At 42.0% G+C, this 23,109-nt stretch overlaps 4 protein-coding genes across 8 annotated transcripts in view; all 4 read right to left on the minus strand.

Moving 5' to 3' along the window:
• Positions 1–2,109, minus strand: part of tnnt2a (troponin T type 2a (cardiac)) — a 7,797-nt gene extending 5,688 nt beyond the window's left edge. Inside the window, exons 1-5 of one of the 4 annotated variants that reach the window (XM_013910712.1) lie at positions 1,947–2,109; positions 1,747–1,823; positions 1,563–1,573; positions 886–900; positions 68–124 (exon numbers count right to left, since the gene is read on the minus strand). In XM_013910712.1, coding sequence (XP_013766166.1) covers positions 68–124; positions 886–900; positions 1,563–1,573; positions 1,747–1,784 — 121 coding nt within the window. In that variant the 5' untranslated portion in view covers positions 1,785–1,823; positions 1,947–2,109. The other 3 variants (XM_013910711.1, XM_013910713.1, XM_013910710.1) reach the window with 3 other exon arrangements.
• Positions 2,110–2,428: 319 nt separating this feature from the next.
• On the minus strand, positions 2,429–8,781 carry lad1 (ladinin). Of its 2 annotated transcripts, none has more exons than XM_005732512.2 (14): positions 8,588–8,781; positions 7,763–7,954; positions 7,113–7,380; positions 6,221–6,294; positions 5,699–5,870; positions 5,350–5,439; positions 4,969–5,012; positions 4,851–4,893; positions 4,601–4,644; positions 4,439–4,505; positions 4,195–4,329; positions 4,012–4,101; positions 3,079–3,203; positions 2,429–2,920 (listed from the first exon to the last, which is right to left on the minus strand). In XM_005732512.2, exons 1-13 carry the CDS (start codon positions 8,623–8,625, stop codon positions 3,111–3,113), a joined length of 1,350 nt encoding a protein of 449 aa, XP_005732569.1. In that variant the 5' UTR covers positions 8,626–8,781; the 3' UTR covers positions 2,429–2,920; positions 3,079–3,110. The 2 variants fall into 2 exon arrangements, with proteins under 2 accessions (XP_005732569.1, XP_005732568.1); XM_005732511.2 differs by having other exon boundaries at positions 4,601–4,647.
• A 1,517-nt stretch (positions 8,782–10,298) lies between these two features.
• tnni1a (troponin I type 1a (skeletal, slow)) lies at positions 10,299–14,115 on the minus strand. Its single transcript, XM_005732513.2, has 8 exons — positions 14,040–14,115; positions 12,569–12,600; positions 12,475–12,481; positions 12,309–12,350; positions 11,975–12,106; positions 11,717–11,806; positions 11,396–11,572; positions 10,299–10,833 (listed from the first exon to the last, which is right to left on the minus strand). The coding sequence occupies exons 2-8, from the start codon at positions 12,580–12,582 to the stop codon at positions 10,729–10,731; spliced, it is 567 nt and encodes a 188-aa protein (XP_005732570.1). The 5' UTR covers positions 12,583–12,600; positions 14,040–14,115; the 3' UTR covers positions 10,299–10,728.
• Positions 14,116–19,531: 5,416 nt separating this feature from the next.
• On the minus strand, positions 19,532–23,054 carry phlda3 (pleckstrin homology-like domain, family A, member 3). Its single transcript, XM_005732515.2, has 2 exons — positions 21,211–23,054; positions 19,532–20,099 (listed from the first exon to the last, which is right to left on the minus strand). The coding sequence occupies exon 1, from the start codon at positions 21,640–21,642 to the stop codon at positions 21,220–21,222; it is 423 nt and encodes a 140-aa protein (XP_005732572.1). The 5' UTR covers positions 21,643–23,054; the 3' UTR covers positions 19,532–20,099; positions 21,211–21,219.
• Between the last annotated feature and the right edge of the window lie 55 nt (positions 23,055–23,109).

A 23,109-nucleotide genomic window follows, 5' to 3' on the forward strand; every position in this document is an offset into this window, starting at 1 on the left:
CACACACACACACACACACACACACACACTTGGGGAAAGTCTCCATTAAGTTTTTAGTAACGTCTACCTTGTTCTTCGTTGGCCTCCTCTTCTGCAGCAGGTTTGTCTTCCTCCTGTGGAGCCTCTGGTGGAGAAGGAAGCAAATAATGACTTATCACAGAAAGAATGTTAACTTTCACTAAGCCTGAACAATCACTCTCCCTGATCAATAACCTCTTTAGTACAGTCACAGGGAAAGAGACGAGAGGAGTCATCCTGTGAACATAACTGATATCTTCTGTCTTGTCTGATTCTGTTGAATGTTTTGCGTCCACATCGTTTTCTTTTGTTTTTCTTAGACTGAAACTGCTCTATAAACAAACAGGCAACGAGCAAACATAGTATGTGGTTTCCACATCAACAAATTCACCCTCAGGTTGCTATCAATGCACTGTGCCGGGGAAAAACATTACATCTGCCCAATTATACCTTCCTCTTCCTCCTCCTCCTCCTGCTCCTCCTCCTCATCTACCCCTTGCTCCTCTGATGAGCAAAGCAGAAAAGTAGTTAGCAAAGCGATGAGAAGTAGGTGAAGTAAGTAAACAGAGTAAGTCAAGTAATTAAAGTAATGTAAGGAGGTTAAATAAATAAGAAGAATAGCTGAGCAAGCAAAGTAAGTTAGCAAATACATCAAAGAATCTCTTTCAAAGTGAGATTCATCACAATCACTTTAAATGTGTTTATAGATGAAGCTCAGTCACAGCGCTGCTATTTATCCCAGAGACTCTCAGGATAACTGCTGTCGACCGCTCCTCCACATCACCCTTGATGTGTGCTATTGAAACGTGACAAAAGCATTCATCGATGACCTTGACACTCATTTATAAATATCAGCGCCGTCAGTACCTTCAGCGGCCTCCTCTTCTGTGTCGTGCAGCCGGAGAAACCGCAGAGAGAAACACGTGAACAATCTTTTCACATAATCAGAAGTGCAAACTCTACAAACTGTTGTTTCTAGCACACAAAGTCAAACCAATTAATGATACTAACTAATGAAACACTGACTTAGGAGTAATCACAATATAAGCATTTGATTCGCTCATTTTTAATCCAGATTGTGATCCTTACCTAAACCACACCGAGCTGCAACAAAAGAATAGAAAAGAAAACTTTCTGGCAGGAAGTCCTTAAGGCAAACCTTTCCCACTGGTGATTCCTGACTTCACATATAATTTGTGCTTTTGTGTTGCATTATAATTAAACTTACCATGAAAAACACGGTAATTCTGTAACTCTCACACATACATGTAATAACCTCCTCCTACACCTGATTAGGAGTTGACAAACAGGCAGAACATTTACGTTTGATTTATGGACGATCTTGACATTTCATTCAAACTACACACAATTAACAACATGTCTTTACATTCCTCTTAAATCCTTATAAGAGCGCAGTGAGTGTACAGTACAGCAGTTTTTACATCACGCTCGTCGGATTAGCCAAGAGAAAGCATTTGCCTGCACAACAGGGTTTTAACCACAGAGTGACTGCGCTGTGTATGAGTCATGATGAGAGGTCTTACCTTCCACCTCCCTGTGAAAATGAATCACATAGGCGCGTTACTATTATGATCAAAAAGACAAATGCATGACAGTGTAAAATGATCATGCAGTTGCTGCAAAGAAACCACGTGTCAGTGACAAACGGTGGATGTACTCTCGGGATACATTTAGAAGTATTTTAAGTAGAAAAAAAATCCAACCTACTCCTCATACTCCTCCACCACTTCCTCGTTGTCTGACATGACAGGGCGCGTTCAGGTGCGCGGCAGCAAATCTGATTACTTAGGAAAAAAGCCAATCATGAATTTTTCACTTTCTGTTCAAATCAATAAAAGCTTCAATACTTTCCAGTTAAAACACTTTCTTTCGTGTGCACACGTTACGTTACAGTTAGTCAATCGTACCTGAGGATCAGATGAAGGGATCAAGACAGAGACCCGGAGAGAGTGGATTTGCAGCACAAGACAGGTCCCACTTTCTCTAACGGGAGCGTGGGGTGAGTGTCAGCGGGTGAAGGACGGACTGTGTTGTGCGGATGAGGCTTTAGGACCCCTTGTTGTGTTATTAATAACTTTCTAGATAGCATGTACTCTCCTTTATCACCATTTCCCAAAAAGGCCGCTGTGAGCATGACTGTGGGCTGCAGAGCCAAAAAGATCACAGACAGCTGATTCGCACACGCACGCACACACACGCACGCACACACACGCACGTACGCACACACGCATGCACACATTCTGGTTTCCTTGTATGGCAGCTTGTTGTAGACGAAACACAGGCACGGAGCGCTTATCTATATGCATCCCGGTCTGAGATAAGGTAAAGTGCGTTTATTCATCCAGGGCTATTTAAAAAGAAACAGTGACGGACAGTTATGGTAGTAAAACATTTTATTACTTAGAAAGACAGAATCTCGTCCACAAGTCCAGATGAAACCAAAAAAAAAGAAGAAAATTACACTGGCAAATTAAACAAGACACACACATATTACAACTCCAGCAATCCCAGCGGTGTAATCCAGTAAAAGATATAATCCTTAAAGCCTTCACCTGTTTAAAGTGCTCAAAGAAATTACACAACGTTAAGGCGAACAAATAAAACATCACTGACACGTTTTTTGGGGGTATTTTAATGTTAAAAAACGTATTTTTTAAAGAAGCAAAGCAAAAGTGTAAGATAGAAGCTTTTTAACTTTAAAAGCAGTTTCCTCCTTTTCAGTCCTCTAAAGATACAACCCAACAGGCCATTTCTCTCTCTTCCTCCCGCCTGTTTTACATTTGTGCTTTGACAGCAAAGGGGAAAAAAATCACTCAGTCATCAAATCCGTTAATCTTCCAAATCTCTGCCTCTCCCTTCGCCATCTCAAAATCCTGCAATCCTGCAAACACAAGCACAATAAGAGCAATTTATAATTGAAGGAGCGCCTTTAAAGTTCAGTGAAACATGTACGGCTTCCTCTTGTTTGCTTCATTTGTGGAGTTGGTAAATCTGCCTCCACAGCATGTAAGACTAACTCAGTAGCACTTGTATCCTTACCTGTTGGACATTATAAATAAACTTCCTTCACTTCAGATTTTTCCAGGGCTGGATTTAGAGACACTGTCTTCACCGCTATTCTCAAACAGGCTCCTCTTACTAGAAATGTCCACATGTCTCAAATCCTACAAATCAGAAACAGAATCATTATTTCAGTTCTTATTACAGTGAAGAGAAAGAAAAAAACGCTCTTTAAATCTGGAGTCTTGAAATATTTCTGAAGCTCTCACGGGGCAAATAGTTTTGTAAACACACCCTAAAATGGTCTTTATGTCGTTTGACAATTTGGACTGACTTAAGCATTTCTTCATGCTCAATAGATAACTGCTAAAAAGCCAATGGCACAAAGCAGGAGGAACGGGTCACTCTACTCTGACAAAAGTGATGTTAGGACAGATTAGCACGAAGTCAGTCATGCCAGTGTTTCTGTAGGTGCCACAGATAACAATTCAAGACATCCTGAGAGAGACCCTCTGCTTTAGAGTGTGCTTATGAATTTACCCAGATAGACATTGTTTTTGCTCAGATATAACAAAGATAAGATTTGTGCAGCCAAAAACATCTAACAGCAAGTAGGGTATGTCGTATGAAGCTTTCTGAACAGCTTAATTAAGTTAAACATCCAACTCTAAATTCTTAAGATCAAATTCTTTGAGCTACTTTTGAAATTAAATGAAACGTTCCCATTCATTTAATGCCTAAATGACTTTCCTGAGTTTACCAGAGTAGAAAAAAATCTGTGTTTAAAAAGAATTAATTGATCAGAACTTTCTTCACGATTAACGACAGTCATGCGTTTTACGTAGTTACCTACATAATGGCAAACTCTTTAATTTAATGTAGGCAACACAAACAACGAACTACGTCCTGCTCAGCCAGGACTTACAGCTCAAAGAGTAATACTGCCCCCTGGCTTCCATACACTGCACTTACAGCAGGACTGTGCGAAGACCCAGCTTTGTTGCTCTTGTGGAGCCAGCGGTTGATCCGCTCTGACATTCCTGATGTCAAGCCTCTAATTTCCTGAAATCAACAACAGTTACAAAATCATTTGTTAACTAACGCTACGCACACATCTAATACTGAAAAGAGCTTTTGGGCAAATGATGACTGTACCTGTTTGGAAACTCCGGGGCTGGTGGGGCTCTGCACCTGCTGCTCCTTCTCAAAGATCTCTCTCTTCCTGGACACTTCTTCCAGCAGGACCAGAGTCCTCTGGGTGACATCCGGGAATCGCGTCAGCTCGGACTTCTGTGGATGAAGAGCCAAGAGAAGACCATTGGCGACTGACAGTTGATGTTTGCTACAGAACACAGGAACATAATTTCCCCTTTAGTACATGGAGGGCTGAGAGGCTGACCTGCGCTGCCTGAGCCAGCCTCTCCATCTTTTCCTGGATGGATCTAGATGAAATCCTCTGCCTAGAGCTGGGAAGACAGAATACATTAATGTACAAGTGTAATCAGTTACACTCAATAAAATATAAACAAATAAATAAAGATGAAAAAATTGTCAAACTCACTTTCTCTGGAAAGATGATGCTTTGTTTTCATCCTCATTTTGGTCCTGCTTCAAAACAAAGACAATCAACACTGTAAATGATCTATGCATAACATTGTGTGTAGTGCTAGCAGGTCTACAGATCTCATAATCCTATAACTGTAAATATAATTGTGTTTTTGTAAAGTGCCAAACAAGAAAATAATGGATAAGCGATGAATGATTACTGATTATCAATCATATTAGGTGAAAGTCAATTAAAGTTATCTCACGGTGTTGGGTTCAAACTTCTTGGAGGCCATCCTCACACTGGAGCTACAACAGAAGAAGCAAGTCAGCAAACCAACTAAGCGAGGCTGATACAAAATGAACACAAGGCTGTTTCCTTACCTCCTCTGGAGCGGCGAAGGATCCTCTTCTTTCTTTCTCATCATCTGTGGAAGACCGAGCCTGTGTGAGTGCGTGTTAGCGGCACTTACAGCAAGTGACCTGCTCAATAATCCTCTGCACGGGGATGTGTTTGGGTGTTAACAAAGCAACCAGTCAGCAGTAAGAGCTGGTCAATATTCATGTAGCTATTAACATGAGCTGGAAGCTTGACTGGCACAAGCAAATTATCCTGAACTGATATTCTGAAAGCTGACGGCAGATAAAATCGTGTTTTAACAGTCAAATTGGCAAAAGTTCATGCTGACGTTTGCCAGGAAGAATGCCTGAATGGTTTTGTGTCCTCGTGCATGTATTTGTGTGTGCGTGTGTGTCAGTGTTTACCCTGAAAGATACAGTCCTGGAGCTCTGTCTGATGAAGGCAGGTTTGTTTGCCTGTTCAAAGTTTCCACTGGTGGAGCGATTCACGCCGGTCTGAGAGAAATTAGAGCAACTTAGGTTTGCTGTTTAGCTGCAGGTACCTCTCTGGAGCCAAGACTGTTTTTACCGCCATAAGGAAGCTTTACTCTTTATAACACCAGAGGGCGCTGGTGCCCACACTGGATTGATAAGATGCAGCGTCAGTGCTTACCTGGCCTCATACAGCATTTGACAAGCAAAGCTTGAAGCTGAGACGAACATGTCAGTTTATTTGTGTTTGTGTTTCTTTGTGCGTGTGTGTGTGGTGAACTACCTCCTCCGTGTGCCCATTGTGAACAGGGCTTTGAGCTCCCCGAGGAGAGGGACTCTGGCAGGGGGAAGTCCAGTGTTCGCGAGGTGACCAGGGGGCTGACGGAGAACCGGGGCTCATGGGAGTTGTGCGCCCGCTGGCAGATGGACTCTTGTCAAGTGAGATGGAGACAGAACTGAAAGGCAAGAAAGAGAAGTGAGTTTAAGGAGAAGTTGAAGAGAAAGGAACTAGTGACCACTGAAAGTACAGTTTTCTCTGATCTGTGCGTCTAACGTGAAAACTGAAGGCAGATTTTTTTTACTCTTCCATCTTATTCTCTGGATATCTTTATGTGGTTCACGATCTATACAAAACAATCTTATACGTCCTGTTTTCTCTTTTATATTTCTACATTGTTCCGGTGCTTTCATTTCCATTTGTGGAATCAGTAACCTTTATCTTATCGAAATAAAATGCATTTGATCCTTTTAGGTGATCAGCCAACAAAGAACAAAAGAGCAACAAAAAAGAAATGTCACTGTTAACCTGACAAACTTGCGAGCTGGGCTGGAGGAGGGTTTTGGATCAGGGTCTTTGCCTGATGACTCTTCATTTTCATGCTGACAAAGGAAGAAACAGGCAGACAATCAGCATGAGCACATAGCACACAAGCTTTTGTACAGACGACACACCTTGCATTACATAACACGGCGCGGTTATGGCCTCATTTGCAGATACACAGAGCTAAAGCAGCCTGCGAAGGTAATAAAAGATAAAGTTCAAATTATGGCCTTAAGCACGTCTTATCAAAGCTTTAGAGATGATTTGCATGGTCACTTGACTCGCGGGGAGAGTTCAAGTCCGGAAACAAGACGGGGAGTAAAGGGTTGTCTTCTTTTTCTAAAGCTGTAAGTTAAAAGTAGATTCTAACTTCTTCTTGTGACCACAGGAGGAAAATGCCCACACCAGCGTTGGTCTTTAATAGCAAAAATGACATCATATGCTGCACTACAAAAAACGGTTTGTTGTTGTAAAATCTAGAGAATAATTAACTCCCCCTCTGTGTGGGATAGCAGTTAACTGTACAGGGTGCTGCTACTGGTGTCATGACTTAGTGTGTGAGGGAAGATTGGTGCTTTCTTGTCAAAGGATCTGTCAGTTCATGTTTTATCATTTGTAACGTTTCTCAGAGAATCAACAAAATCTCTCTGTTGGTCATTTAATCAAAACTGAGGTTATGACCTTGTTTCTTCCACTCCAGGTGGACAAAAGTTCTAAATAATCACGTGAAAAATCTCGATTTACATCATTATTTGGCAGCTGAGTTACAGACTTTCACTGTTGCAGTCTTGTGAAACTCAAGCACATTTAAAAGATCTGTGAGATGTTTTTTTCTTTAGATTTTCTTCCAGAAATTAAGGAGCAACTTCCTTCTTACTTTTTTGCTTGAGATGCTGGTTCTACTTTTGCTGCTGCTGGTGGGACTGTGAGAAGACGTTTTTACTGGTGGCTGTGGTTTGACAACACTTTCCTTCTCTTCATCCATGTCTCCCAGCAGCTCTACCCTGGCGCCTCCTCCTTTGCTGACCTCAGCTTCATCCTCCCCTCCATCCTTCTGTTGTCTCAACGTTTCCACGTGCCGCATCCTTCGCCTTTCGTCACGCACTCGCAGCATCTCCACAAAGTCAAGCTGTACCTGCTCCATGCTGGCAATAAACAGTACATATGTGCACATTAATGACCAACACATGTGATGAATGGTCTCTAGAGAGACTCCTGCATCTGATCAGGTTTCTATTATAAAAGGCTCTTTGAAGACAGGTACTCAGCTGTCGGGGTTTCTGACAGCATTTCATACTTTCCCTGCGTGAGTATCAGGTGTTTTCATGGGTTTGAAACGTATACAGAAACACTCCCACGGGGCAAAACTGTGAGAATCATCCCTTTGCTAGTTTGAAACCACTAAAAAGGCCTTCAGAAACCAAAAGAACAAAACAGGCACACAGACAAAGTCCACAAAGAGGATTGTGTTTAGACAGCGTATGAGTCCAACATGACATATTTGTTTTACTAAACTATGAGAACAACCTGTTGGAGCTTTGGGACATTTCACTTGAGGAGTCTGTCCCAAAGGCGCTCTCGCTGGCAGATGTGTTTGTAGGAGTGGGAGTGGGGCTGGAGTCATCATCTTGGTCAGCACTGGTGCTTGAGCTCTTCACCCTCCTCCTCTTCTCCCGCTCCACCTCCTCCTCGTCCTCCATTGTCCACTGTCGTGCAAGGCTGAATCAAGACAATCAGCGAATATGGAAAAACAAACAAACAAAAACAACAGAGGCTCAGTGAGGATACGGGTGGTGGACATATGTAAAACAGCGTGCTGTACATGAGAACTCGATGAGTGGATCCTCCACACTATTTGTTTTTGGTTTGTACTTTAAAAGGAAAGATTAATAAGCGTTACAGGGAACCTGCTTTACTTGTTCATCAACCGCTTTTTGTGGCTGTATTTTGCATCCTGTTTAAAAAGAATTATCAGTGGATTCAATCAGCCAGCTGCAGAGCGGCAGGCTGGTGTTTCCTTTTTAACTGAGCTCAGCAAGGGCCAAACAGAACAAAACTCTCCGTTATCTCCAGACTGTAACGGGCAAAAAAAGGCAGAAGTGACTGTATAACAGTGGCACCAACCGACACAGTTTGACTGCATGTTACACAGTTACTATATGAATGTAATAAAACATTTCTTCCAAATTGGGATGCTTTGTTGCCAGAGTGAAAACCCTGCAACATGCAACAATTATGCGCGTTCCTAAACATCCAGCATCTATTAAAAAGCACAGGCGCGGGCATCGCTCTGAAACGCAGGTAACACAGGTAATTAGTCGCTATAGAAACCCAGAAGTCCTTGAATCTTACCTGGACAAAGCCGACCAGTTTCTCCGACTTACAGACATATTGAGAAAATAAAATAGTTTCCAGCTACGATCACAGACGAAGTCGACTGGCACTCAGACGACGGCAGTCGAATTACAGTCACCGCGGCACAAAGCAGTCCACCTTTAGCCCGGTGCAGCGCACAGACGCGTCACGTGACCACAAAGGTAAGCTCCCCACCTGACAGACTGAGTGAGGGGTGGGGAGAGCGCGCGCCAGAGAGCACCTTGTATGGTGGAAGTGGAAGTGTGGAAAGCGTAATACCTGTACCTGGCACTCCTTTCCCGCCCCTGGACACTTCGCTTATTCGGGCAATGGCAATAAAACATCCCAGAATAATTAATCTTACACTTGTATTCATTTTGTTTGTGTGGATCTTACAGGCTGTAGCTAAAAGGAAAACCTGCACAAGTACAACAAGGAGTTAATAGCAATCAAACTCTTATTAAATGAGAATAATAAAGCATACAAATATATGTTATCCTTTCTTGTACTGGACTCTCACTACAGTCTGAGTCAGAGTGTTTGCTGTGTGAGTCCACACCTTTCTCTGGAGCCCATGTGTGCTGGACTCTGACCTACACTCTTTATATCACATCTGTGTCTGTTATACTCTGTGCAGTTCCTCACTAAACAAAGTTAGATATTATCGTAACTGATAACTGAGGCATAGCATAAGATGCATATCAAGGCTCTTTCAAGTTTGACCTGTGAAAGTCTGCTTCCCATTTATTTAAAGAAGAGGCTGTCTTATAGCATGCGTTGTTGGTCTATCATGCATCTGCTATCTTATGGAAATAGTTTGCATGCCCCTGCCTGCTGTATCATTTTAGGTCCTGTAATGAACTCTGTGTGTTTATGCATCAGTGTCCATTCAGTCTGTTCTAATGTTCCTGTGTCTAAAGTTAGCCTTACATTTTCAGGAAAGACCTGATCAAACAAACGGAAATAAAACAGAAAGACATTCCCAACAAAAGTTATATTTACAGACACAAGACGACTGCGGGTGCTTTGCATCCATTTGGGTAAGGCGATTTTTAAAAGTACTGAAGCAGAGTGTGCTTTATGGACATGCAAAACACACAGAAGTGCTTTACATCTGGACAGCATGCACACAAAGCATATCAGTTAAAATGTACAAGTTGTTGCAGCAAACAGTAATCCTTCAAACTAACAAGTAACTGCAACCGATATTGAAAAGCTATTAGCAGTAGTGATGCTTGCCGTTTTTAAGTATATATTAGGTTGCAGAGCGGATTCATCGGATCAAAGTAGGAACTTTCTTTTAGTGAGGTTGAGCACAGCAAGGTATTGTTCCCATTAATCCCAGGTGTCCTGGGAGTCAATCCCAGTCAGTATGATCTAGCAGTTAAATGTCTTAACCATATGGGAGTTGTTGGCAAGGTTGGCATCACAGACTGAACAAATTGTGTTCAGACTGGAGTAGAAATAAGCATTTTTTGGTAGTGGATGATACTTTAGCCATAAGAACACACACAAACCATTTAAACTGCACGTGTTCATCTGTGCATTTGCTCTGTCTGCTGTCTGCAACCTGCAATAAAAAGCTGGTCCTACTGCAACAGGAGTTTATAAAAGCAGTTTATATATCTGAATACAGCAGCTGATCACACATGAAGGAGTATCACACAGAAAAATGTTTCATGTAAAGTATACTTTTGATATTTTATTCGTTCTTTTTCCCTTTCAGTCCAGCCAATGAAGTGCACCTTTTTTTTTACCACTATTATTTGATAATCTACATTACAAGGTTAAAGTTTATCCCCAAGCAAAACAATCCCACGTACAGTTTAATTTGGCACATTTGTCCGCCATACAAACATCAGGCCGATTGTCTGAGGCTTTGGTGCAACATGGTGTGAAAAGTACAAATAATCTTACATAACAGACAGAGTCAAAACCTTATCAAAAACAAAGCTGACAGAATAGTTGAAAGCCTTTCAGGGGTGTGGGGGCATACTGTCACCTCCATGGCAGGAGCATCCGCAGGGACATCAGCGCAAAACAACAACACAGACGCCACAATAGACCCAGGAAGACCAGGACGGATTCAGATGTAGGGGAGTGATGTCACTGATGTGACCCCAGCCCACCTCCTGGCTTCACTGCGCAGAACCTTTAGCTGCATCAAACATCTTCTTCCTTCCCTCCATCCCTGACATGGCTTCCACATTCTTCCTCCAGTCACTGTCCTCCACTGGCCTCTTCTGCAGATAAGGGAGACAGTTGGATTGTGCAACAGGGAGTATAAAAGACTAAAAACAGAGGCTGCAAAGTAGAGCAGCTTCAGAAAATGTTATTGTTGCATCTAAGCCTTTGAGACCTGTTCATTTCAATGGGAAGCCCTTTGGAGAATTGTTTATTACCATACTAGTATAACTGGTTTACCTCACACTTGGAGAGACACACATCATTCACAGGTATACACACACCGGAACAAGCTAATCTGCACATGCATGCACTCAGGAGTTGGGAGACGTGGCCACAAAGGCTAATATTCGGTGTACAATGGGATCATTGTCTTGTGTTCGGTGCCTTCTCTCACAAACACACGGCCCCCGCCCTGCAGTGGCTTCCTACTCGGTGTCTTAAACACACTTTTCACACACACTGTTTCCAGGTGTTCCATGACATCTCAAGCGCTGACATCATGTCTGTATCTTACAGTACCTGAATGCATATCTGCACAGACATTGCTCAGCCTGGTTTCAGTGTATTCTGTGTGCATATGCATGATTGCATCTTCTCTTTTATCCATTTTTCATGCACCTTTTCAGTGTCCTCTTTCTTGACAGACTTGAGATTGGCTCGCAGGTCCATAGAGACTTTGTGCTTGGATCCCAGCAGCGAGCGAAGGATGGCGTCAGCTGACACACGGACACGTCGAAGATTAGGCCTCTTGAATTTCCCCCTGAGGTCCAGCACCTTGATATTCAGGTCTTTAATCTGGTCGAGTGACACAGAGTGGAGGGAGCAGGATGTAGGAGTTTCTCATGGTGCTCATAGTGTTGCACAATATACGTATAACTGATATGAAACATTTCAAATTCTACTTATTGGAAATGCGCTGGGATAATAAAGTGTACCAACCTCGCGTGTGTTGAGCATGACCTTAGCTTCAATGTCATATCGCTCCTCGTCAACTACATCTATCTTAGCATGTAGCTCCCTGCAGAGATCCTACACATGCACAAAGGAAAACTTAGTATGAAATCATGTGCAGTCCTTTCTTTACTTGGTTTCTTGTCCTGATTTGCTTTATTGACATAATTTGGGAATGATCTAAGTTGTCACTGCAAAGGATGGAAAGAAAAATGAGAGATTTGGGGGAATCTGTAGCGAACATACCTGAAGCTGGCCAAGGCTCAGGCCACTCATATTTAAAGGAGGCGCTCTCTCAGCCAGGTACCTATGTTTCTCCTCCTCTTTGTCTAAAATCTCCTGCTCCAATTCCTCCTTGGCCTTTGCCACCATCAGACTCTGTCAAACCAACATAAAATGATGTTTTCCATATGCGTTCAGATTCTTTCAAAACACCTCATCACATCATTTTTTCTCAAATGACAAGTGAAACATTCAGATGCTGGCTTTCTTTCAGTTGTCTGTATCTGCTGCCCTCCTGTGGGCTGACTTCGTGTATTACACAAATAAATCAAATAAGTCTGCAGATGATTTCTCGTACCTTGAGCATCAGCTTCCTTGAGGCTGAGATCTTGGGTTTCCGCTGCATGGTTCAGATGATTCACAAGATTATCAGTAAATATGATGTATATGTAGTTTAGTAGCTTAACTTAGTTATAAAAATTGTTGAATATTGTATCAACAAGTTAGCAGCCAGATGGTCTTACCTCTTGGCTGTAAAAGAAGAGAAACATACATAATTTAAAATACCTGTTTTTGTGTTTTTTAATGTCTGTGTATCTATAGTAAGAAAACACTCACACATGTTCAGGCATCCTGCTGTTGAGATCTCACTGGAAAAGAGACGGGAGAGATTAGAAACACACACAGAAACACACGCTGAACCACTGGCAGTATTTGTTTGTCAGCGGATCAGATAAAAAATAAACAAATCCACGTGCGGATGGATTATAAAAGTCTAAAACCGAACGATATAGAAATGGAGCCAAACAATAGGTGGGGAAATTGTTAATAATGAGTTGACAGAGGATAAGAGGTGTTAAGCGGTCTTCACCTGTTTGGACAAAAGGAAGTTGCTGGTCTAGGTAACCTTAAATCCATTTTAAAGTCTGAGGTTGCTGAAGCTTTTTTGTCTTTTTTTAAATGCATGTTTAAGAAAATGTGTTTGTTGTGCATGAAAATATCATACAGGCACAAAATGTTTGTGGAATCAGTGTCCTAGTTTTTCACAGAACTTACCGAGTGCAGTTTTGCTTTTCTACCACATGCCATAAAAAACAGTGACGCATTAACACCACTAAGATGTGTTTAAGATACTTAATTTATCGTCACACCTCATTGTTAAAGTGTTGTTTTCACTTTTGTTATTACCTGGTCTTACCTTTCCTCAGTCTCGTGCCCTTTGTCCTTCATCAAATTTGCAAGTGATTTGCAGCACTCACCCTTTCACTCTTTCAATTTAGGCCAGCCTTTCTCCTCATACCTCCCCTCTCATTTCAGTATTTGGCTCCATTTGAGAATGGCACCACATAAGACCACCTAGCACGATGGGGTTACAATCTGCCTTAGCGGATTAGGAAAATTCCAGACAGATAGCCGTCCCTCATCCATCTCTTCTGTCCCTTATCCCTGTCTTTCTCCTCAGGATTATCTGGCCAAGAGGAATTTAGAGTGGCCTGTCTCCCCAAATAGACCAGGGGACAACTGATAGACAGCTGTGGTGGGTGACTGTGCTCTGGGGTGCCCAGCCTGGATCAGGGATTTATTGCTAGTAACTCATGGATGCTTATGACCCTCTGTGGTGCGGCCAACTTGGCAATGAAAAAAAACCCACCCAAAGTGTTTTGGAAAGTTTACGTCAACCTCGGATTTGAACATAGTTGCTTTGGCTGCAGATTTAAACTCCCCAGTTTGTATTATTTCAGCTGATCATCCCATTGCTTTGGCTTTATGGTAGCACAGCTTTAGTGTACATACAGTCTGTGCCCAAAGATGAACCTGGGCTGCTAGCAAAATAGCACTGAAACACTTATTATTGTCTATGTCTCTGCTATGCTTTGTCCCCGCTGTTCATCAGGTTGACATATTGAATAAACTAACACTAGATCAATCTGTATTCTCACTGTACAGAGATGCATGACACATTTTTGACAAATGCAAAGGTTAAAATATCAACACTACAGTCTAAATATCAGGAGAGCAAATCAAGAAAGCACAGATATAAAACTTGTGTCTAACTCTACACACAGAGCGTATTATGAAGGGAACTTACCAGAGTCAGAGGCAGGAGAAATGTGACCATGGATGCAGCTCGATGGACAGATCAGAGATGAGCCCTCTATTTAACTGCACCGCCCATTGTCCAGATCTCTCTTTCTTTTGTGTGTGGACGCTATTATTAGTCAGCCACGTCCTTCTTGGTACATAATCCTGCTCTGCTCATTTTTCATGTAAACAATGACAATATAGTTGGAGCCTGAAGGCTGATGAGAGTAACTCAAATGACAAATCGTAGGTGAATATGAATATGAACTATAAGCTGGCCATAGACTGCATGGAAAAAATAAATAAATAAAGGGGGAAAAAACACTTGTAAGTAGATTAAGTAGAAGTGGTGATCAACTTCTACTTAATGATCAACTTCCCCCCTTTTTGACACATTCCCATGTGTCAAAAAGGGGGGAAGTTGAGTTTTAACATCAAACAAGGGTTATATGAACATTTTTATGACTTGTGTTTTAATAACTTAGGTACGGTGAAACTTAAGCTAATAGTGACCCAAAAGGTTTCCGGACTTTTTTAGAGAACCAGTGAGAAGCATAAATCATTATTTCCATGTTTAAGCATTAATCATTAAAATGAACTGAATAGCGTTTAGAAGATAAAATGCCCGTGACCATGAGAAGCTGAGTACCACACTGGAGAGGAAACCGTGGGACGGTAGGCGGAAGCAAACACATGATTTTTGTGAAAAGGGGGGGGCAGATGCTAGAATTAAAAATGGCTAATTTGTTTTTGATGTCTTTTGTTGAAATGAGTGGTTTTAATAATTTTCAGACACACCTTGCAAATGTGCTTATAATGAGTTGGCACTCGGCCTTTTGAAGGTCGTAAGCTTCGTTCGGCGTGATGGTCCGGACTGATAAAGTGTAGGAAATGCCTTGAGTGCAGAGGGCTAAATGCAAACACGCTTACACACATAAATTGTGATTAGAATAAGTTACTGGTCAGGAGGTCCTGAACATGATGTGCTAAACCGATTTTGAATCACTAGAGGAACATTGGATAACAACATTAGATTATCAAGGCTAGGCAGAGAGGTGTTTTGGTTTTCTGTCTCTTACAGAGAAAGGAACAGACACCAGATGAGGTCTTTGATCCATGATGACTTTGTCTCTTCTGTTTGAGTCAACTTAACAGGCGTGGTACAAAGTTTGGGGCAGATATTTAAGTTCCCTTTAGGGAATATGAACGTTTCCTCTTGCACCACGATTGGGTCGAAATGTAAACAAGCTTAATACTTTTATTCATGACTAGTTAGTCTCTTGATCTAAGGTGGAGTTTGGGCAGTGCTCTGGTTTGCTGTTCTGTCCGTGGGTGGGTCTACCTCGGCTCCTGAATGCTGCCTGCACGCCTGCTTTCCGTTCGCTGATCACCTCTCAGGGATAAAAGGCCAGTGTACGTTCCTGCACTCTGGCTGGTTGTTGTTGCCCTTGTGGTGGTAATAAGACTCTCAAATTATGACTCGTTTTATGTGTGCTTTCTGGTTATCTGACCTTTCTCTCTCAGTTGGAGTTATGTTACCTACAACCTGAATAAATTGTTCACCTGGAAAACTCATGTCCTCTAAAACCACTGCATGCTTCCCCTCAATTCCAGTAAATCCTCAATAAAAAATAGACTCTCAAGACTCACCTGAAAACGCCATGAACCTGTTCTATCTTCTCCTGCAGTCTTCTGGTGCTCCACAGCTTAGTCCCTGCGCCGCGCTCCATTACTAAATACTTCCCTGTATCTTGACTTTGCACTTTATTCGTTGCTTGTGAAAATCAAGAGTTAAACTTCCATTGAGTTTTTGTGATTATGACACTAATATGGCACTAGCAGACCAATGCACAAATGCAAACTGGTCAATCACCTCTTAGGAGTGTCAAAGAGGCATTATTAACAGACTGCAGATAGCTGTACAGTGCATACTGTAGACGACCCTGCAAGCAATCAGTGCAATAAAAAGCATGATGTCACACTGACAAATGGAAAAATAGAAACTGGCATCAGTGTGCCAAGACGTCTGTCATCATATCGAATCTACCCCATATCAGATAAACAAGGGGTAATCTGAACATGGCAGGGGGGAAGAGACCCTCTTCCAAGACAAAAGAAATATTCAATTCAATTTTTAATTTAATTTAATTTACATAGTGCCAAAACACAACAACTTTTGCCTCAAGGCGCTTTATTTGGGGAGATATTGGCTCTATTTATCTGGTTTCCAGGATCATCTATAACTGATAAGTGCAAAACTGTAGACCAGGAAGTTAAACCATCAAATACACCAAAAAATGAGTTCTCACACTGCATATTAAAAGGAGATTTAATAAAGGACATTGCAGTCTGTCCCTTTCCTTCTGGATCGAGGCATGCATGTTGAGGAGGGATTAGTCCCAGACTTCTCTACGCAATCATTCTGGTGATAATAATAGGGCTTAGGCAGCAATGATAAACATTATGTTAACATTCTCATATTAACATCTTAGCACGCTTAACATATTTAACTCGTGATATTGTCATAGTGAGTACAGCTACATGAACCTGGGGCATGGTTTTGTTTACTAACACCTGAACCTCGAAGGAGAGGTTAAAATGCCAGACATGCATGTGAGGGCGTCTTTGATGGACAAAGTGAAACCTCGCCACACCGTCTGTAATCCAAATGAAGACAAAAGGGTGGCTGCACCCACACAGTCCCACCACAGAAATTCTAAACACATGTCTGCTGTTACTTATAAATAGGTTGCTTAAGTTTCCTACAGATATATACAAAGATATTCATATTGTCTAATAATTTGAGGTGCTGTCTGATGAGATGATTTTATGTGTAAAATGTGTAAACTGAGAGATAAATAAACCTTAACTCAAGAGTCGGAATGAGCAATGCTCAGTGAAATTGCAAAAAACTTAAGAGCTGTGACTCAGACTCTACAAGCCTCAGTGAGAATGTTAAAGGTTAAAGTTCACGACAGTACAATTAGAAAAAGGCTAAGCAAATATGGCTTGTCTGAAAGGAGACGGCTTCTGCTCAGGTGTTGCGATGGCCCGGTTAAAGTCTAGACTTAAGTCTGATTAAAATGCTGAGGCAGGACCTTAAGAGAGCTGTGTACAAATAAATGCCTGGAAACTGAACTGAAACAACATTTAAAGAAAGAGAGGCCAAAACCTTCCAACAACAATTTCCAGAAACTGATAAAAGTCACACACACACACACACACACACACACACACACACACACACACACACACACACACACACACACACACACACACACACAGAGGCATTCTGTTTGCAGTCCTGCACAGTGTGTGTCAACAGATAATGGAGAATGTAAACCAAAGAGGGAAAAAACAGAAAAAAACTTTTTAAACACACAGATTATCTGAGAACTTGGATAAGCCCGACACAGATTCATGCACACAGACTGGTGTACACACACACACACGGACATTTTCCTCACTTAAAAGTGGCGAGACAGACCTCTAGTGGTTTAATATTTACACAGCAGCTCCATCTCTAGAAGCTGAGAAGCTGGAGGCTTGCCAACGATTTTTGAAGTGAGCTCTGGTCAGTGAAGAATGCACTCCAACATAAACTAATCAACAGACGGTCCCATTGGTGTCAACATCAGGAGAACATTGTGAGTCCACATCTGACACCACTCTAGTTCTTAATTAATTGTAGCTCTATTTTCCATGTTTGTCAGATTCCCTGGAAAGATGATGTTTAAACAGAGAAGAGCTCGAGAGGATGTGGAGGGTGAAGGTGACGGTGGTCCCCGTGGTAATCGGAGCCCTCGGTGCGGTGACTCCCAAACTAGGCAAGTGGCTCCAGCAGATCCCGGGAACAACATCGTAGATCTCTGTCCAGAAGAGCGCAGTCCTGGGAACAGCTAAGATACTGCAGGACCCTCAAGCTCCCATATAGAAATGAATAATTGCACTGAGACACGCTTAAAAGAAGTGGATGACACTTTGGTGTTGTGAGGGAGAAAAAGATGCAAGTTAATGTATGTTTTCATATAATGCTGTAGATACATGTTTGCTATTAGCTGGTATCTTGTCACTTTCATAACTGTCCCATCACATTCTAGTCGACCCCCCCAAAACAACACTTTTTTAAATACTTATTTATTCTAGATATTGGCCCAATTGCTTATTGTCAGAGGGTTATAAATGTAATCTTACCAGCTAGCTGACAACTAGCTAGCTAAAAAAAACAATAACAGCTGGTCAAAAACTACCTTTATGCAAGCTAATGTTAGTCTCAAGTGTCCTAAAAAACAAAGTTTCCCTCTGATAAACAGTTTAGTTACATTCTCACATCATATAAGCAGCTACAAGCAGCTGACACCTGCAATGCAGCAGTGCTTACTGACAAAAATGTCCAGAATATCCTTTAAAACTCACCTCAGTGCCTTCATCAGACAGAAGTTAGCTTCACTGACTCATCAGCTTTACACTTTAAATTTCACAGCCTCCTCCAGAGTAAACAGAGGTGGACACAGGTATATTGGCAGTTGAGGTAAACAGCAGACTAAAAGCCTAAACAGGGCATTCAAACTCATTTTACATCAGGGGACACATACACCTGGTTACTTTGGTGTAATATTAATGACTGTGGGGAGATTAGATTAGATTAGAGTTCTTGCTGGGCCCTCATTGTTTGACACCCCTGGATTACACTCACTACAGATGAACAGCCACTAAATTCTGTTGACTGCAATCTGCTGACCTCTAGTGGTGAGATTTTACACACTGTACCTTTAAAGGTGTAACCTCTCCACGGCTCTACTTCACATATATTCTCTGTGAAACCTGCTCTCCACACAAATCCACACACGCAAACATACTGCTTAATACAATGATCCATCTCTACTTCTTGCAGCACTCCTTGTCCTTTGCTGACTCATGCGGTGTGGCAATGGGGGTTTTCCACAGGAACACGAGAAGTTGCTATACAACTAGCCCTTTATTCTAAAAGTGCACCGAGCCACACAGCTAAACATATCACACACAGACTGCTATATTCTTGATATACACACAAAAACACGCACAAGATGATTAAATGAACAATAAATTCTATGTCTCCTTGACAAGAATCTGCTGATGCTTAGGTCTGGATGAACTTCATGCTGGGTGTGCACACACGTTCCTGTAGGTGAATCTGTGTGGGTGGATGTTTGTGTGCACATGCCTCAGGCTCACTGTGCTTCTCATTAGTCCTCCAAACCGCTCAGAACAAAAGGTGCCCTGACTTCAGCACACACGCAATAGCAGGAAAACCATGCCACTGTGTGTGTGTGTGTGTCTATGTGTGTGTGTTTTCCAGAGGCTACAACAGCAAGGTTAACGCACAACCGGAAACAGATGAGCTTAGCAATTAATGGTCTGAATCTAAAATAAACTGTGGCTGACAGTTCAGTGCTAAAAGACTTTAGTGAACAGTGAAATGAAGTGAAACACCATTTAAAAATAGAAGACCAACTAAAATATGTCAGAAAAATCTGGATTACAAAAATTTATTATTATTATTTTACAGTTCTAATACTGTACATGGTTTAAGCAAATATGTAGTATACAGAGTGCAATATATCAGAAACAAAATACTTCAATTCCATCTTTAGAAAACCTCAAAGATCTGCTCATTCTGTAAGTTAAAGTTTTCAAAGTAAGTCAAACCAACCCTTCAAAAACAAGCCTGCAGAACAAATCGACTCCTGTTTCAGCAGCGTCAAAAACTTCAAAAATGAAGATGCTACTGAAACATCAAGGCACAAAGCGTAAACTGTTCCCAGAAAACAGCTTTTTTATGCAGGAGTCTCCAAATTGTCCTTAAGCAATGAGATCAGGACAGAAACAAAGTCTTTATCCACAGTTTATCAGATTCCTATACTTTGAATGACTGCAAGTGAATGAGGGAAGACAAGATGGGTTTCTGTGACACTTGTTCTCAGTCGTTTGTTCCATGGTCACTGATGACCTTTTTGTGCATCCTCTGGATCTGGTGAGTTGTACTACTTTCCCCTTCTTATTGATTCCCTCCAAGGAAGAAGGAAGGCTGAAGGAAGAGAAAAAGATTTTTATTTCTTTTATTTTTTACCATTGAAAAACGAAATAAATAATTTAAAACACGCACACGCACAGATATGGTTATTAACGTCTATGTTCAGCAGCAGGGTCGCTCAAAAGTGCATTTGTAATGAGTTAAATTGCACTGTTACCACGGCTCCTAAGTTAATTTGGGCACTTGACTAGAGCTGCTCTCTTAAAGAACCATCGCTGCAGATTCCTAAACTGTGAGCTCATAGTTCAGACTCACACATTTGGGTCACGAGTTCATTTGAGATGACCGGTTTCATTAAATAACTCTGGTTCCATTAGATGGTGACGACTGTACCCTTGATCTCAAAAGTCACAACGACAGATTAACACCCTTAGTGTCCCACTGCTTCATGTCAACTAAACCCATAAGGAAAGTCAGTGTGTGTGTTTGTGCGCGTGTTTAAAAATACTCGACTGCTTGGTGAGGGAGGGGCAGGCAGATGTTATTTTGAAGGCTCACGTTGCATCTTAATTATGTCCTGAAGTGAAGCTGGTTTGTGTCTACTGAGGTGTAGTACAGGCAGATGACCATAGTAAGAAAAACTCGCAGAGGACTCTAACTCGGTGGAACATCTAAACACTGAAGTGGTTCTTGTAAATAACCTTCAGCACGAGCTTAACGTGAGTGCTTCTCAGCTCTGTGTCACCTCATTCCCAAGAGTCTCGGTCTTTTCATTCCTTTCCATCCAGCTATTGCAACAACTTGTTTGGTGATTAGCACAAAAAGGAAATAACATGTTAAGTCAGGTGTTTTACTGCCAGCACACGGCTGTGCGTTTAGCTGCCAATTGCTTGAAAAACCAATAATAATAATAATAATAATAATAATAATAATAATAATGATGATGATGATGATGATGTTTGTTTAGCTGAGGTATTTGCTTGGGATTCACTGCCAGTCTCAGTTACTGGGAGTGAACTTGAGGATATTTGAGCAATGAGAGGGTGTGGTGCCACTCTCTCCATAAAATGATTTCTACATAAATGAAATAAAAGCTTTCCCACGCCAATAAGTCACACTTTGACTTCTAGCTATTTCAGTCCAACCAGACAACAACTTAGGATACCTTCGACAATCAGAGCTCCTCGTCCTCCCCAGTGCTGCCCAGGTGTCCCGTAGACAGGTGCCGGTTCCTCCCGGTCTGCACGGCTTGTAGGTTCTTATAGCGCACCAAAGCCAGAGCAATCTCTGCGTTCCACGCTGTGCCGTCCTGCGGACACCGAAAGTCAATTTCCTTGCCCGTAACCATGACCACAGTGAAGTACACCAGCCCTCGCTTATACTCCACGCAGTCCACCGTGACCATGCGCTCAAAGTGAAGCTCCTTGACTTTGGAGCTCGACGCCAAACCCGGAGCATCACCGCCGCCTCCTTTGCAGTTGTGCAGGCGCAGCCCGTCCTCAGTGAGGACGCAGCGCTTCTTCTTCCACAGCTGGAGAAGTCCGCTGCTGCGCTTCTCTAGCAGTCCGTCTCTCATCGCCTTGGCCGCGAAGGACATTTCCACGCTGAAGGAACCTCTTCAGTACCAGACACTAGACAACTTAATCCTCTGATAGATACTGAATCTATTAAATACGCATCGCGTGTCTTGCCGTATCAACGTCCCTCGGGGAAACAGATGCGCTACAGTAAAGATGATGTTAAACACATTTGTCTATTACAACAAGGTTTGTGAATAAGTTCCGTCTGTGCGCAATGACAGGACACCGTGCGGGTTGGTAGGCTGCTCTGCCTGGATATGTTTGAACATGCCCGGCTCCTGTCTGGACCTTCTCCCCCTTTCAACTAGCACCCGCCTCCTTCTCAGTGACGGCAGGAGAAGATCCGGGCTGTTTATGAAATTCCCATCTTGAGTGTGTGCGTCAGCGTGCAGTGCGCGCGAAAGAAAGACAGGCACAGAGAGTCAGTTAGTGCACGCTGACAGTTGTGTTTTACAGCACTCTGCATAGCAGCCTGTGTTGCAGTGGTGGAGAGAGTGCTCAGAACTTTAACATAGCAACACCAGGGTAAATATACTTCTTAGTCTTTACGAGTTAGCTCACTCAAGTAAAAAGAAAAAAGTATTAAATAAGCAAAAGTAGTGCAGAATGGCCAATATCAGAATAATGGATTATAATTACGAGTACACCAGTATGTTCATGTTTAATGCTGCCAGTGGTAATTATGGGCCTAACTTTATTATTGGTTACCATTTTTTCTTCTGTTTATGCTATTCATCTTCAAAGCAACTCGTTATCAACGTGAGAGCTGTGGAGGAAAGTGCAACATTTTTTAAAAACTGAATTCCACAACAAAGGTAAACACAGAGTAGATGGGTTCAGGCCTGACCATCTCCCTTTGAGGTCGCAGTGCACCTGTAGAAAAACCTGCTAACACACCTTTCTGTATAAATGAGTAAACTAAAATGCTAATATGCTTAAAGTGCAATAAGCGCTCATTTATAAGCCTTGAAACTCCTTATTAGAAACTATGTAATCTCGCCTCTCTGAGAGCTGGAATGTGAGTGGGTGGCATGGCGGATAAAGTTGGATAAAGAGTTCAAACTGCTGAATGACTAATCAGCCGGTTAGTGATCATCACCTTCTGGAAACAATGTCGTTACAAGGTAGGGCTACACGCAAAGATGTCCAACAGATTTCACATTAAGGATGAAATATTTACAACTAGTGAAATAAAAATGTATATTTCATTTGATTAACAGATTATATTTTCATAACTTTAGAGCTCCGCTTTCACTTCTCTGTCGAACTTCTGTGGGAAACATCAGTGATGGAATTTGTTGGTAAATTCTTTCTGACATTCTTACGTGATAGATAAGCTTTGTGGGTGGAGTGTATCTGTGATTCCCCTAATTTTACAAGATACTGGACTTACCTGGTCCCAGTGTGTCGCGTGGTGTGAGAGGAATGGATACGATGTATCCTGCACGCGTCGTTTCTTAAAACCAAAACAGAAAGCACCACCT

Source organism: Pundamilia nyererei, unplaced genomic scaffold, assembly GCF_000239375.1.
Source record: "Pundamilia nyererei isolate P.nyererei 1_Seehausen unplaced genomic scaffold, PunNye1.0 scaffold00047, whole genome shotgun sequence".
Lineage (NCBI taxonomy): Eukaryota > Metazoa > Chordata > Actinopteri > Cichliformes > Cichlidae > Pundamilia > Pundamilia nyererei.

Bases quoted from the DNA above. Each gene is read 5' to 3' on its own strand.
- phlda3 (XM_005732515.2), bottom strand. From the start codon at position 21,642: ATGTCCTTCGCGGCCAAGGCGATGAGAGACGGACTGCTAGAGAAGCGC.
- lad1 (XM_005732511.2), bottom strand. From the start codon at position 8,625: ATGTCTGTAAGTCGGAGAAACTGGTCGGCTTTGTCCAG. The intron at 6,295-7,112 runs GTAAGAAGGAAG...TTCCTTTGTCAG, and splicing joins CCAGCATCTCAAGCAAAAAA to CATGAAAATGAAGAGTCATC. The intron at 4,894-4,968 runs GTAAGGAAACAG...CTTCTGTTGTAG, and splicing joins CCTTCGCCGCTCCAGAGGAG to CTCCAGTGTGAGGATGGCCT.
- tnni1a (XM_005732513.2), bottom strand. The intron at 12,107-12,308 runs GTACGAGAAATC...TTGGTTTGACAG, and splicing joins CAAGGAAGCTGATGCTCAAG to AGTCTGATGGTGGCAAAGGC. The intron at 11,807-11,974 runs GTATGTTCGCTA...GTGCATGTGTAG, and splicing joins TGAGCCTTGGCCAGCTTCAG to GATCTCTGCAGGGAGCTACA.